The sequence below is a fragment of the Glycine max genome, chromosome 12, assembly GCF_000004515.6.
Source record: "Glycine max cultivar Williams 82 chromosome 12, Glycine_max_v4.0, whole genome shotgun sequence".
Classification (NCBI taxonomy): Eukaryota; Viridiplantae; Streptophyta; class Magnoliopsida; order Fabales; family Fabaceae; genus Glycine; species Glycine max.
The window spans coordinates 19,113,846-19,130,366 of record NC_038248.2 but is presented as its reverse complement, the minus strand read 5'-3'; the positions used below and the strand labels follow the sequence as shown (position 1 = coordinate 19,130,366).

The 16,521-nt window shown below is 34.5% G+C and overlaps 2 protein-coding genes and 1 non-coding gene across 3 annotated transcripts; 2 read left to right on the top strand and 1 right to left on the bottom strand.

Moving 5' to 3' along the window:
• Positions 1-4,919: 4,919 nt before the first annotated feature.
• Positions 4,920-5,710, top strand: LOC100527339 (DEDDy 3'-5' exonuclease domain-containing protein). The gene has a single exon (NM_001251508.1). It carries the CDS (start codon positions 5,016-5,018, stop codon positions 5,640-5,642), a length of 627 nt encoding a protein of 208 aa, NP_001238437.1. The 5' UTR covers positions 4,920-5,015; the 3' UTR covers positions 5,643-5,710.
• Positions 5,711-7,015: 1,305 nt separating this feature from the next.
• Positions 7,016-8,419, top strand: LOC102659408 (N66 matrix protein-like). Its single transcript, XM_006593115.1, has 3 exons — positions 7,016-7,299; positions 7,396-7,680; positions 8,287-8,419. Exons 1-3 carry the CDS (start codon positions 7,016-7,018, stop codon positions 8,417-8,419), a joined length of 702 nt encoding a protein of 233 aa, XP_006593178.1.
• Positions 8,420-15,215: 6,796 nt separating this feature from the next.
• LOC112998659 (small nucleolar RNA R71) lies at positions 15,216-15,321 on the bottom strand. The gene has a single exon (XR_003263753.1). It is a non-coding gene; the product is annotated as a small nucleolar RNA R71 (small nucleolar RNA).
• Between the last annotated feature and the right edge of the window lie 1,200 nt (positions 15,322-16,521).

The window sequence follows — 16,521 nt, the reverse complement described above, 5'->3', positions numbered from 1 at the left end:
TCTGAACAAAAAGATAAAAATAGACATGGACCTTCTAAATAGTTTGGGCCAAAATTACAATAAATAAAAATTATAACTAAAAAACATATTTAACTTGGGCCTTCAAATTAATCTGGGCTTTCAGCAACAATTAATAGTCTTGATATTGTCTCTGGCTCTGGGCCTTCATCCTTCTCCACTTGGGCCTTCATCCTTCTCCACTCGGGGGCTTTATCCTTCTCCACTTGGGCTTCGCCCTTCTCCACTTGGGCCTTTAGCCTGTATTTGGCCAATTTCAGGATTCTCATCATTCCCTCCTTCTTGGAAAACATTTGCCCTCAAATGTCCAGGATCATCACCAGGTTCAAGTACCACTTCCTTCCTTTTCTTGTTGGCTTTCTTAGTGTAACTTTCATTCTTCTTTGCAATTTGCACCTTCACTTGGTCATACAATCTTTTCACATATTCAACTTTGACCTGTGCATCCTTATGCTGAGTCTCTTGGGGCTTGTTGTTGTAAGTTGGCTTGTTAGGCAATGAAGCTTCTAGAAGGAGATCAACTTGATGTTCTATGCTTCTTGAAGGTGGCAGTCCATGAGGAATCTCCTTGGGAAAGACATCTTTAATTTCCTGCAATAAGGGTTGAACACTAGGAGAAACATAAATAGTTAACTGATTAGAATTATCACTCTTTCTCTTGTGTATCACTCCATCTCTCAAGTGTATCACTCTTCCTTTTTCTATTCCTCTGTCATGCCTCACTATTGTCTCTCTCTTGTTCTCTCTTTTCTCTCTTTCTAATTTGGTTATCACACACTTCTCTAAGGGATAGAGGTTTATGAATAATTTTCTGGTCATGGTGCTGGAAAGAAATCTTGTTGGTGAAGCCATCATGCACTGCTTTGGTGTCCTCTTCAATGTTAGCCCTCACTAGTGTCATCTCCATCTCCTTGTCCTCAACAGTCATACTTCCTTGGGATAACCTCTGGAGTTTCTGTCGCATGGTTCTACTATAGCTAGTCGAAACATACCTCTTTCGCATATTCTCATCTCAGTCCATGTATCTATCTCCCGCCCTTCTTCTCTCTTCATCTCTCTTTGATTTTTCTTCCACCAAACAAGGGCATAGTCTGAGAATGTAGCTGCTGCTAACTTCACCTTCTGCTCTTCAGGATAATCATTGTATGAGAATGCATGCTGAATCTTCATCTCCCAGTCAACGTAGGCGTCTAGGTCACTCCTGCCTTTAAAAGATAATACATTGAGTTTTACTCCCTCAATTTTGTCTTGCCCCTCTATTCGGTTCGATCCATCATTGACCCTTCTGTTGCCACTATAAGGTCTCCCATCATTTGGATTCATTTGGTGCTCTAGTCATTCTATTAGCTTGTAGAGCACTTCATTATTACGGTTCAACAAACGTTGCATTTGTGTAGTCATCGCGTCCAGTAGCAAGCGCTGAAATCCGTCCAGTTGATGATATACACCACCATTGTCACCAGCTCCTGCCATGATTAAGGAACAAAAAATTTTGTAGTAATTTAAAAAAAAATTCCGAACCTCACCACACTCTACTCACGTGTTTCTCTCTTTGATGGTAGTTCACTCGTGTTTGATGTTCTCAATATAGGCTTTTGTGTGATGTTTTCACTCTTGCCTTTTACCACTCGTGTTTCCTCTTAAGTTCCTGGATGGACCAAATTAGACACACAAGGTAATATAAAATAAAAGGAAAGACAATATAATAATCACAGACATATTTGATTTGGGATAACAACTTGGACTTGATTTGGATAATAATATATTGGATTGGATTTGGATAACAGATTAGCTTTAATTTGGGTAACAAATATCATAACAAATAAGATATTAGATAGGATATTAGCTAGGATAACAGATAAGATATTAGATAGGATATTAGCTAGGATAACAGATAAGATATTAGATAGGATAATAGATAAGATATTAGATAGGATAACAAATAAGATATTAGATAGGATAATAGATAAGATATTAGATAGGATAACATATAAGATAACATATATGACCAGTAAACTTCAAATGCTCATAACTTTTGCTACGGTTGTCCGTTTGAGGCTCACTATATATCAAAACGCTCAGAATTCAAAGGAGAATCTAGATAAGGGGATTTGGTACACGATTTTCTGCAAAAAAAAATCCTCTAACTGCCTCAATTCCGTGTTCAAAGATCAAACACCCCACTTTCTTTTCTTTTCTTTTTTCTTGTTTTCTTCTCTTTTTTTTTTTCAAATTTCTGCAACTTTTTTTTAACTTGAAATAAAACTCAAGGAGATTTTTTTTTTACACAAAGTCTGAAAGACACAAGAAACAAGAACAAGAACAAAAACTTGACAAGAATAAGAACAAGAACGAAACAAAGACACAAACAAGAACGCAACAAGACGCAAACAAGAAAACAAATAACAGAACAAGGACAAAACACGAACCTGGACAAATTACAAAGAAACATAATAGGATAGGATAGAACCTGTATCAAGAGCCGAAGCTCTGATACCAGATGATGTGAACCTGAGTAGGAGCGGATCATTTGATACAGGCTACGGAGGTTTGGATGACGCCAATTCCGGTGAAGGAAGATAAGTCAGGGTAGACGCCACAAGGATTACCTTGATAAATCTGATATTGGCTCAACAAGGAACCCAGAGAGAAACTCTCACCAAATTTTATCAAATGCCAAAAGTTTTTTTTTATTGAAAATAAAAACCAATACTTATAGTGTATCTGAACAAAAAGATGAAAATAGACATGTGCCTTCTAAACAATGTGGGCCAAAATTACAATAAAAATAAATTATAACTAAAAACTTATTTAACTTGGGCCTTCAGCAACAATTAATAGTCATGATAGTGTCTCTGCCTCTGGGCCTTCATCCTTCTCCACTTGGGCCTTCATCCTTCTCCACTTGGGCCTTTAGCCTGTATTTGGCCACTTGGGCCAAAGCTCTGACACCAGATGATGTGAACCTTACGTGGCGGAACGTTTGATACAGGCTACGAAGGTTTGGATGACGCAACTTCTGGTGAAAGAAGATAAGTCAGAGTAGACGTCACTTTCAGCGAAGGAAGATAAGTCAGGGTAGACGCCACTTCTAGTGAAGAAAGATAAGTCAGGGTAGACGCCACAAGGATTACCTTGATAAGTCTGATATTAGTTCAACAAGGAACCCAGAGATAAACTCTCACCAAATTTTATCAAATGCCAAAAGTTTCTTTTATTCAAAATAAAAACCAATACTTATAGTGTATCTGAACACAAAGATAAAAATAGACATGGACCTTCTAAATAGTTTGGGCCAAAATTACAATAAATAAAATTATAACTAAAAAACATATTTAACTTGGGCCTTCAAATTAATCTGGACTTTCAGCAACAATTAATAATCATGATAGTGTCTCTGTCTCTAAGCCTTCATCCTTCTCCACTCGGGGTCTTTATCCTTCTCCACTTGGACCTGCGTCCTTCTCCACTTGGACCTTTAGCCTGTATTTGGCCAATTTCAGGATTCTGATCATATATATATATATATATAAGAAAATATTTAAGAAAATATAACCAATCAATTATTACATATATTAGTAATAAAAAATGTATAAAAATTTTTGTATTATTATTTAAAAAAAATTATATATGATAACTATTACATATGTTAGTAACAAATTTGTTTAAAAATTTAACAACTTTAATGTAAGTATTCTAATTAATATATTATTATTTAAAAATTAAATAAAGATTGATTTGTATCAATTTACAAATTATTAATACTTAAATCTAATAAAAAATAAATTATACTACGTCATACACATAACATATCCAAATAATTCTGTTAATTTTTGTTACTTTCTAATAATTTGATATATATATATATATATATATATAAATATATATATAAATTCTAACATATTTCATTAATTAATTTAATTTAAAAATCTATTATAAAATAAGATTTTGCCTCATAATTGGATGTCTATTTTTTATGAATATTAGTCCTCGAAGGTTGTTAGATAATTCATATCAATATTAAAGCAAATCTTATCTATCACCAAATTAAAGGAGATCTTATCTAAGATAATACTTTTAATAATAATAATTTTATGAAGCATGCGTAAAAAAAATTATTTAAATATTTATTGAGATATTTATTAATATATATTTATTAAAATTTAAACTAAATAACTAATAATATATAAAAATTCAAAATAATATTAAAAACATTACTCCTATAAATTATAAAATATTCTTTTAATATCCAAGGCATGAGAAACTGAGTTGGCTTGTGTATAAAGTACAAAAGTTTTTTTTGTTTTTTTTTTATGGCGTGGCGCCTAAAATTAACCCATATTAATTATTGTTATAGTTCAATTTAATTTTATGGATATTTTTTTATTACTATAGAGAAATTTATGCACGAAAAAGATTAGCAAATATATGATAATATTCAAATAAATTATTTTAACAATTATCAGTAGAAAATTAAAACTAATAATTTTTATGCACGAAAAGATTAGCAAATATATGATGACATTTAATTTCGTCTGATTCGGGAAATATGAATCCCATCATATGAAGCGTAATGGCATTTAATCCCGTTAATTCGTTTAATTCCTGCATGCATTATTTGATTGCCTTAAATCCTTAAGGAAGACTAATAATTTACATAACAATGGTTTTTTTTTTATCAGCCTGATGTCATTTAATCTCATTATAAGAGTATACACTTATAAAGTTTAAATCTAAAATGAATTTACTTTTAAATCTTTTATGTCATATAAAATAAAAAGATTTACAAGTGGTAGGTAATTACTTAGTCAAACAATATTGGAACGTGATAATTAAATCATTTAATTGCCTTATTTAAACTTTACAATGATAGGAAAAGATATAGATCAATGACTCTTTTTACTTGTGCCTCCAAATTAAGGTTCACCACAATCACTGATCATATTCCTTAACCCAACTTTTCTTGCGTGTTTCTTAACAAGGGTTTCAATTGGAAAATGGCCATGGCCGCAGGTAATAACAACCCAATTGTGTTTGACCCATCCACTTCTATGTATTTGGTGTCCTGTGATGGACTAACCATTGAAACAACAATCACTGACAAATCAGGCATAGTAGATAAATGGATTCAAGTCGTTTCATCAACATATGCAGGAAAACAAAGGATAGTTGGATTAGACACTGAATGGACGACTGCCAAAAAGCCCAAGATGAAAGTTGCAATTTTGCAACTGTGTATTGAGAACAAGTGCCTGATCATTCAACTGTTCCACATGGACAATATTCCCCAGTCCCTAAGGAGCTTTTTGATGGACTCTAACTTTGAATTTGTTGGTGTTGGAGTGATCAATGATCTTAGGATGCTTAAGAATGATTATGGGTTGGAGTGCAATAAGGGCATAGATGTTTCCCTCTTGGCAAAGGAAAAATGGCCTCATCGGATTTCTTCTGGGGCACTGAAATATCTGGCAAAGGAGTTGGTAGGTCTTGAGATGGAGAAGTCAAAGGCTGTATGCACCAGTGAATGGCAATCAAAAGAGCTGACCCAAACACAGATTGAATATGCGTGCATTGATGCCTACGCTTCTTTTAAGATTGGTAAAATGATCCTAAATCAAGATTAGTAGTTAATTTTATCCCATCTCTTTGAAAATTTTCTTTATGTTTTATTTATTACTTAGTTTTTGGATCTGTCTATGCCAATTCTTGGGCATATATGTTGCTGCTTTTATTGTTTTTTGCCTTAGGATTTTGATAACTTTCTGTCATGGGTGTATAACCAAATAGTAGTATATCATGAATCACATTTCTATTTGTTTACTGTTATCTTCTATCATCTTCTTTTGGCACATTGGATGTACCTCGGAAACTGTTTAGCCAAGTTGTTGGCTATTCAGCATTTTGACGAGTCGGTTTGTCATTTTTTAAAATTTGTTTTATGCTATTCAATTTTTGCCACCGATCAAATCACAAACGCAAACAGTTATGTTTATTTTAACAAATATTCCTATTGATAAGCAGTTATGTTTATTTTAACAAATATTCCTATTGATAAGGACTAAAATTATTTTTTTTATTAATCTCCTCTTTTATACATTTTTTTTAAAAGAATGAGATTAATAAAAAAAAATAAATACTAAGGTTTAGCCAAGTTGTTGGCTATTCAGCACTTTGACGAGTCGGTTTGTTACTTTTTAAAATTTGTTTTATACTATTCAATTTTTGCCACCGATCAAAGCACAAACGCAAACAGTTATGTTTATTTTAACAAATATTCCTATTGATAAGGATTAAAGTTAATTTTTTTATTAATCTCTTTTTTTTAAGAATGAGATTAATAAAAAAAAATCTAATTTTAGTTGTTATCAATAAGAATATTTAAAATGAATGTAATAGGAAAAGCTTTAAAATAGTTAACACTTCTATGATTTAAAATATAAAAAAAAAATATTATTGAAATTTTCTGTCAAAAAAGATTGATGTGTATTAAAAAATATTTTTATTTTTGAAAATAAAAATCCAAATTGATATACGTATTTAAGATTAGAAGTAACTTCACATTTATTGTTTTCGGATTGATTCTTTCTTTGACAATAATTTGTGTGTAAAACATTCTTCAATGAAAAATGTACGTAGGCGTGCAGCGAAGGCGTGCAATTGGAACCGAGTCATGGCCACCTCACACGTTTCAATCTCCTTCCATTCAAATTAGTAGGGACGGATTTACTATGACAAACCCATATTATTATGTTTGAATTTAATATAAAAAAATATTACTATAAGTTATAAAATGTGAATTTAATATCCATGCAAGACACAAGAAACTAAAGCCTTGTCTGGGGTGGTATTTAGATTTGGGTTTCAAATTTTTTTTAAAGAAAAACAACAAATTTTTGTTTTTTGTTTTTAAAAACTTTAAAACCAATTTTTAAAATATGATTAGTTTCAAAATAAATTCATTTCGAAAGTTTCATATTATAATAAAATTAGTTTAAAGATGCCTTTGTGTGAGGGTGATGACAATGATGATAGTAATGGTGTCAGCAGGGATTACAATAAAGATATTATTGGTTGTTGCGGTGATAGTGATGGTGGTGATGGTGGTAGGTATGCCAATGGTGTCGCTGCAATGATAGTGATGATAGTGGTGCTAGTGGTGACAAGTAGCGTTGACAATGATGGCGGTAGTGATATAGGTGGTAGCAGTAATTGTGGTGGCAATGGTTGTGGTGGTGGTGATAATAGTAATGTTGGTGGCGATGGTGATAATGGTGACAACTAGTAGTGGCAATGATAGTGAATTAGTGGTGGTTGTGGCAGAAATGTTGGCAGTGGTGACAATGATGATGTCGATGATGGTTGTGGTAGTAATGTCAGTTGCGATGATGGTGATGGTGATGGTAGTGGTGTTGACAATGACAGAAGTAGTAGTGGTGGTGGTGGTGATTGTGACGGGCATGATGAGAGTTGTGGTGGTGGTTGTGGAGATGGTACTGGTGGTTGTGATAATAATGATGACAATGACAATAATGGTGTCAATGATGGTGTTAGTGGTGTTAATGACAGAGGTGGTATTGGTGTTGGTAGTAGTGGCGGCGAAAATAATGGCATTGACGGTAGCAATGATGTTGACGGTGGTTATAATAGTAGTGACAAGAAAAAGTATCATTGTCTAATGTAGGGAATATGTAATTTTTAAAAATTAAACCAGATTTATAATTTTATTTTGTTTAAAAAATGAGTGTAAATGTGTTTGATAAATGATTTAAAAATCATTTCAGCTTCATTTTTGTAAAACACATTTTTTTTTTCAAATTGAATTTGAAAATAAAAAATAAATAAAAAACCTAAAATCGCTCTAACTAGACTCTATGCTAGATAATTTTAACATGCAATAACGGTTAAAAACTGCCACAATGTTTAAATTAATTATTTTAACTCTTTAATTGATTATAATACTTAATTTAATTAGACCAAGTGTCAGTTATGGTATAGTTGTAATTTAAAAAAGCAATCCTTAAATACCAATTGCTTCAAAGAATCGACACTCCCATATTCAATGAACCAACATAAAAATACAACTTCAGCACATATCTGCCTTTCATTTTGAATCCAACATAGCAGAGCAACAAATATCCAAGTAATCCCAAGATTCAATATACAATCAATTAACCAAAGCAGTACCATAATTTAGCAAAGTAATACCAATTAACATTCCGTTTGTCGGGCAATTTAGTATGTTAATTCAAACTCAGTATATTGAAGCAGGAAATGTAACTCACAGCAGCAGTACAACACCTTCAGAAAGTACTTACCAGCAGTGTCCCATAATCCTAGACTAACTGTGCTTCCATCAAGCACCACATTTGTGCTGAAGTTGTCAAAAACTGTAGCCACATAGTCCTGTGTTGTATTTTTTTTCCAACAAGAGCAGTACGTTGAAACACAAACTATAAACTTAACATATTCAAACAACTAAAACCTGACCTCACATCAAAGCTTCCTTTAACATTCTACTGTTTTAATAACCTCGAGTTCCTATATTCCTTTCACTTGATGAATTGGAAATAAAATGAAACAATGGAGAGAAGAAGTATGATGCTTACAAAGAAGGGAGAAGAGAAGGCCATATGGGTCAATTTGAATTTTCAAAAGAAATGGAGAAAATACTTGTCGATAAATTAATAAGTGATTTTAATGTTTACAATAAATATTAATACAATATATAAATTCCTCCTATATCATCTAAACTTTTCTAAACCGCATGTTTTTAACTTCTATAAGGTGTGTTGTCCATTGCTTGCAAATTTTTTTGATGGTCTTCATGTCTAATGGTATTCCATCATCAAACCACTACAAAATATAAAATATACAAATTAGTCGGGTACATGTAAAATGATTTAAAAGTTATAGTAACTAATAACTCAAACTTGTTAAAGCATTAATTAGATGACTAACCTTTACTTCAATCTAGTAAGGTGCAAGTTGATTAGATTTACCATCCAAACTAGTCTTTAATCTCTTGATCGCACTGGTTAAAAAAGAACATCAATGTATTAGGAGGATAAAAACATTTAAGTATCCAAGCTAAGAATATAGCAAGTGAATTATAATTTCAAACTTAACTTGTTAGTTGTGGCTTTGATGTGAATATCAAGCTTCTTACACAAGGATTAAAAACAGACAACAACATCGTTCCTTGGACGCACAATGACAAGTTGCCAATGGCCCTTGAATTTGAGAATAATTAACTACTTATAATGCAAACATTCATTTAATGCATTTGTTAAAATTTACTTACTGACTCAAGTAAGGTCCTAGGTAGATCTCTCTTTGTGATTCCTTCACCCATGTTTCAATGTAATGTTGACATGCATCACATTTATTCTTTGCATTGTGTATGGACTAAAGCCCATGGAATTCGTACACGAAACTATGACCTAACCTTATACTCGATTCATCCATAAACCTATTTTTAAGACTACAAAGTAAAATTGTTAATCATATATGTCATAAGGAATATTAATTATTAGTTAATGAAAGTACACCTTCAAATAGAATTTACTTACATTATTCACAACTATAATATAGACATGTTTAAACATTTGTCACCTGATATTATTTCATTTACATAAAAATATGTTATGAAAAAGGATGCTTCTACATTCAGAATTCCTAATTTACTCCTATTCCCCAACAACTCAAGAGGCTTCTCGTAAATATCATACAAATTTTGAATCAAATCAACAAAGGGATCAGTTCCACCAACAAGAGTTGACCTGTGAATAGGTTTTTCCTATTTCTTTGGACGAAGCTATGAAACTTATTTAGTTAATAAACATAATAATCAACCTAATGTTAGTAAAGAGATATTCACAATATAAGAATGTCTTAATACTGTTAAACATAAATAAATTCCTCATGTTAAACAGGTTTCACGACATGTCTCGTCCATGCAATGAATGTGTCAAGGGTCTTCCTCACATACTACACCTTTGATGTGGGAAAAGGGACTTGAGCATTACCATTGTAAGCTTTTGCAACACTAACCTTGACCCCATCATCTGCATAAGGCACATTGTGTATGGTGGACGACCCCTCATTCATTTCCAAAGCCCCCGAGGTAGGTAGAATGATCATCTTCAATGTACAACCCCATAGTGGGCATGACATCAGCGACATGCTCTTCCCCTGATAGATTGCCAGTAGTAATAGCATAGCTTCCCTTTGTGTTGACATTTGCACTAAATACTTGTATATCTGCCTCAATGGGGGTGAGGGCTAGGATGCCACTTGGCTAAACTCTTTTTTTATGGCCTCATTCAACTCTTCTTTAATTTTCTTTAGACTGCATTTGTTTTCCTCTTTTACTTCTCTCTCATACTCTTCCTTAAGGCTTCATATTATCTTAGCCAACTATTGTGGGTTGATTGATGCAAAGGAACTATTAGAGGCACTTGGTGCTCCAATCGCCCAAAGGAAGTATTGATTATACCTTCATGACCATGGGGAACATAGCTACCATGTGTCGTCTGTTCTTGTAACGAGTCTTGTAACAACCACGACATGTACATAGATCAAATGAGGTTGCTATTATACAAAAATCACACGTGTAACTGAATACGAACTCACAATTGAATAAAAAATTATTGTTCCGCCTTAGATGTCATCTGCCAATATTCTTTTGTGCAACCCATCTTTCACTTCACATGTCTTTCAATAGGAGATGAAGGGTCCACAATCATTGTTGAATCCTTGGTCGGTATTGCTTCCTCTTGTCTTTTCTTCCTTTTCTCCTCCATGAGGTTCTTTTCAAGCAAAGCATAACCCCCAAAAGATAGTAAGTATAGAAAATCATTGTATTTTTGAATTTTCTAAGCCTTCTTTCTGATTCCCTGTGATAAATTACATAGAATTTCAGAAAATTAATAAAATCAAATTATAAATTTCAATATCAATTTATAGAAAAAGACATCCATATCTAACCTATGAATTAGGTGTTTTGTGGCTTGCAACAAATTCGTCCCAAGTTTGTGGATTTATTCCATACTTCTTTGACATTGTCTGCATATACGCATTTAGTGGTCAGGGATGACTTAAATTGCCTCCATCTAGTGGCCACCAATGACATCACCTTCTTCTTGGCATTGGATGCTTCTGGGATATAAAATTTTCCCTGCATAAGAACTTGTTATGTAAGACTTAGTGAATCACAACCTTTTGAACTTAAATTAAGCAATTTCAAAAATGTCATTTCATATTAGATTCTTTAAAGATTCTAATGCAATTTTCAATTGCAATGGACAATAGGAATCTTTTCCCGAGCTACCACGCCTATATAGTTGTGGAACTTTTCTTTATGCGGGCCTGATCCTCTCCCACTGGAAGGATTGACATTAACTGTTGGCCTAAGCTGATCCAAGTTTCTTACCGTTAAGCTTCTTAGTCGTGTGGATTGTCTACTCCTCCTATACGTATACTCCAAAGGATCTGATGAATGGGTAGGGGACTTTGGGGTTGTTGTAATGACTCTGTGCAAATAAAACAAATTTAAAATTAAGATCAATTACAAAGATACAAAAGTAATAAATTGTAAAAATGCAAATTAAAAAGATTGATTACATATCATGTAATATCATAAACATTACTTTCATATAACGCAATTACATAGGAATGTTCTCCCATAAACCTTCATCATGATCATTACAATTTGCATGTATATCATGCACTTCATGTTCTTCAATTATGGAAGGCATTTGTGAGGATAAAGAAGGCGTCTCACAAATATCAAGTGTTGAATCATCATTTTGGTGATTGATACCACTTATTCTTCCTTGTAGAACCGCAGACCTTCTTAAGTCACACAGATGTTGGATGTAAAACACCTATCTTTATTGTTCTTCCATGATGACAGACTCATCCTTGTAAGCGATCTTATGAAGGTCTACCAAAGTAAATCCCATTTCATCTTGAAGCACACCGGTATTTCTATTAACCCATTTACACTTAAAAACAAGCACTCTTAATTCAATATAATCAAGCTCCCAGATTTCTTTAATCACTCCAAAGACGCTCGAATTCGGTTGTAATTTGATGCACTACAAAAGTGTTTGGAATCTGCCTTAAAGCTCACCCCACTATTATCCACCCTACTTTTATCATCATGTGACTTTGTGTAGAAGGAAAAATTGTTGATATCATATCCCTTCCAAGTGGGACATTGAGATTTGGCCAACAACTAATAGTCTTAATGTTTTAGAAGCAGTATCATCACCGAAGATTGTTTCTTTAAACCATTTTATGAAACTTCTATTATGCTCTTGTAACACCTTCATCATGTTCATTTTGGGGTTAGTAGCTATCAGAAATTGATCGTGAGCATCTATGTTTGAAAGAACCTCTTGTGTGTTATTAAATATATACAAATGCGTTTGTGAGACCTCCTATCGACTTATAGTTACAACATTGTATCCCCATGTACCCTTACCTTTCTATCTCTCATCATGACAAGTTTAGAGAAGCCCAACAAGTTTCACAGTTTCAGTCTACTTTGAACAAAACTCATTAATGATATAAAATATCATTGCACGCATGATGTGCCATCATTTTCTTCTATTTTCTAAACCCTTTTTGTACCATTTTAATTATTGATTGGTCTTAATTGTCAATTAATTAGGCAGTTTTATTATTTGGGCTCATTTAGCTAATTTGATGTTTTTAATCTAATTTCAGGAATTAATGAAACATTGGGCTTCATCCGGATTTTAGTTGTGGACTTGAAGAGGGCAAATAAAGCAGCGCTTACCTTAGTTAATATCTAATTAGGAAATTTCGCAATTTTATTTTATGTTGTTCAGTGTTTATTTCGTTTTGGGCCAGAGTATTGTAATAGGGCCCAGTGACTTTGAGTGACTCTTTTTAAATAGCTGCCTTGGGATTCATGCAAGACATTCTATTCTGTTATGCTATTCATTATTCAGAGCTTTGTTTTAGGGTTTTGGTTTTTCTATTTTGATGCTTCTGAGTTCGTAATGCAATTTTACGTTTTCTGCTTCTAATTACAATTTCGTTCTTGCTTCTTCTTCTACTCTCATTTACGTTTCTGTTCCATTTTACATTTCTGTTCGTTTACGTTTCTGTTCATTTACGTTTCCGTTCATTTACGTTTCTGCTTCATGTTTCAATTGCATTTTCTGTTTGAATCCATGGAAGGCTAGATTTTCTGGTGTTGTTTCCTTTTGAGGACGAAGCCCAACTCTCTTTGAGGTTTCGCTTGTAATGTGGTTTCCTGGCAGTTCTCCCTTCACTAGTATCCCAAATTCATGAATATTAATCAGTGCACGCTTCGTGTTCGATTAATTGCCTCTGAGCCTAACTTGTGTTCATGCTTAATGGACGAAGGGCTAACTGGTGTATGTGGTGCCTAATCACGTATTGAAAACCCTAAGTTGATTTTCGCTTAGTAAATTGAAATAGGGTTGGATTAAGTGGTTGACTGTTAGGGACGAATTCTCCATAACCCAGGATAAGAGAATGGCTTCTGAATCAGAGGAAACAACCCGTTTTTAATATTAGTAGTTTCGTATTCCAGTTTACTTGTTCTGCTCTTTAATCACAAAACAAACAAACCCCCCCCAATCGTTACTGCAAGTATATTATGAACATTTGGTTTGTCACTGCTCGTTGGGAAACGACCTAGGATCACTTCCTAGTTACTGCATTTTCATGTTTATTTGATTCGGGTACGGCCTCGATCAAATTTGGCGCCATTGCCGGGGAGCAGTGTCCAAAGGTTCATAATAGCTAGCTAGTGTTGTGTGTTTAATCCTTTCGTGTTTTATGTTTAATTGTTAGTATTGTGTTAGTATGTGTGTTAGTGTTGTTTAGTGTCCTGGTATTTTGTTTAATGTGTGTTCTGTTTCAGTTTTTCCATTAAGCGTTTCCCCTGTTTCAGTCTTGGGTGTTTTGCTGTGAAGATTGTGCTTGCGGCAAAAACAGAGTAGTAGTAGAAATCAATTAGAGACAGATTTTAGCGACCACCCATGCTGAATTATTTGAGATTTTTTGTTTTAGTAGCTAGGGTTGTTATTTTTGGCTGAATTTTTTTGTGGTAACTTCTTTTAATCCATATTTTGTGAGAAAAATAGCTAGAGCCTTTAGTTTGGTCAGATTTGAAAGTTCCAAAAAACTAGCAAATTTTGTGTTTGTCAAAACTTCAAACGGCCATAACTTTTGCTCCGGTTATCAGAATCGCAATTATTATATATGCATTTGGGGTAGAAACAAATTTCCTATGCCGTGGCAGCCCACCATAGGCCAGATGAGGTCTCCAACGTCCAAAAAAAGCGATTCTGTCAAAAGTTTTTTATTTTTCAAGTTTTATTCACTTATTTTTCTTAACTTACCATTTTTAGCTTTCATAGTTAGACTTTGAATTTTTGTCTGAAATTTTTTGTGCTATCTTCTCATCATTTTATAAGGTTGCTCGCAAAATTTCAAGTCATTTGGATATCATTTGAGGGTAGCTGTAGTTCAAACCTACACCTTTATTTACATGACAAGGCAACTAGTTGTGTGCATGCTGAATGTAGTGTATGACTAGAGGCAATCCATCTGACTTACAACCCTTTGATCCTGAGATAGATAGGACATTTCATAGATTAGTTAGGCATCATTTTATACCTTTTGATCATTCTGAGCATTCCATAACTAGTGAATCTGTGCATTCTGTTATTGGTGATTTTGAACATCCTGATCTTGAGCATTATAATTTTGAGCATTATGATTCTGAGCATTCTGATTTTGCACATTCTGAGAACATGGCACAACCTCCACCTCGTGAGAGGACTCTAAGGGAAATGGCTGCACCTGATTTCACCTACGAAAGCTTGTGCATCCAATACCCTGATGAGGATGTCCCATATGTTCTTAAAACTGGACTGATTCATTTGCTTCCAAAGTTTCATGGCCTTGCAGGTGAAGACCCGCACAAACATTTGAAAGAATTTCACATTGTCTGCTCCACCATGAAACCCCCAGATGTTCAAGAGGATCACATATTTCTGAAGGCTTTTCCTCATTCATTAGAGGGAGTGGCAAAGGACTGGCTGTATTACCTTGCTCCAAGGTCCATCACGAGCTGGGATGACCTTAAGAGAGTATTCTTAGAGAAATTTTTCCCTGCTTCCAAGACCACAGCCATCAGGAAGGATATCTCAGGTATTAGACAACTCAGTGGAGAGAGCTTGTATGAGTACTGGAGAGATTTAAGAAACTATGTGCCAGTTGCCCCCATCATCAGATTTCAGAACAGCTTCTTCTCCAATATTTTTATGAAGGACTCAGTAATATGGAGAGAAGTATGATAGATGTTGCCAGTGGTGGAGCCCTTGGAGACATGACTCCTGCTGAAGCCAGAAATTTAATTGAGAAGATGGCCTCCAACTCCCAACAGTTTAGCGCCAGAAATGATGCCATAGTCATTAGAGGAGTGCATGAGGTAGCTACAAACCCATCTGCATCATCTGAAACTAAGAAGCTTGAAGGCAAACTGGATGCATTGGTTAACTTGGTAACCCAGCTGGCCTTGAATCAGAAATCTGTACCTGTCGTAAGAGTTTGTGGTTTGTGCTCCTCTGCTGACCACCATACAGACCTTTGCCCTTCCATGCAGCAACCTGGAGCAATTGAGCAGCCTGAAGCTTATGCTGCAAATATTTACAATAGACCTCCACAACCTCAGCAGCAAAATCAACCACAGCAGAGCAATTATGACCTTTCCAGCAACAGATACAACCCTGGATGGAGGAATCACCCTAACCTCAAATGGTCCAGCCCTCAGCAACAACAACAGCAGCCTGCTCCTTCCTTCCAAAATGCTGCTGGCCCAAGCAGACCATACATTCCTCCACCAATCCAACAACAGCAACAACCCCAGAAATAGCCAACAGTTGAGGCCCCTCCACAACCTTCCCTCGAAAAACTTGTGAGGCAAATGACTATGCAGAACATGCAGTTTCAGCAAGAGACCAGAGCCTCCATTCAGAGCTTAACCAATCAGATAGGACAATTGGCTACCCAATTGAATCAACAACAGTCCCAGAATTCTGACAAGCTGCCTTCTCAAGCTGTCCAAAATCCCAAAAATGTCAGTGCCATTTCATTGAGGTCGGGAAAGGAATGTCAAGGACCTCAACCCATAGCACCTTCCTCATCTGCAAATGAACCTGCCAAACTTCACTCTATTCCAGAAAAAGGTGATGACAAAAATTTACCTAACAATTTATGTGCAGGTGAATCTTCTTCCACAGGTAATTCTGATTTGCAGAAGCAGCACATTCCCCCTCTTCCATTCCCTCCAAGAGCAGTTTCTAACAAAAAAATGGAAGAGGCAGAGAAAGAGATCTTGGAAACGTTTAGAAAGGTAGAGGTAAACATACCTCTGTTGGATGCAATAAAGCAAATTCCAAGATATGCCAAATTCTTGAAGAAGCTGTGCACTAA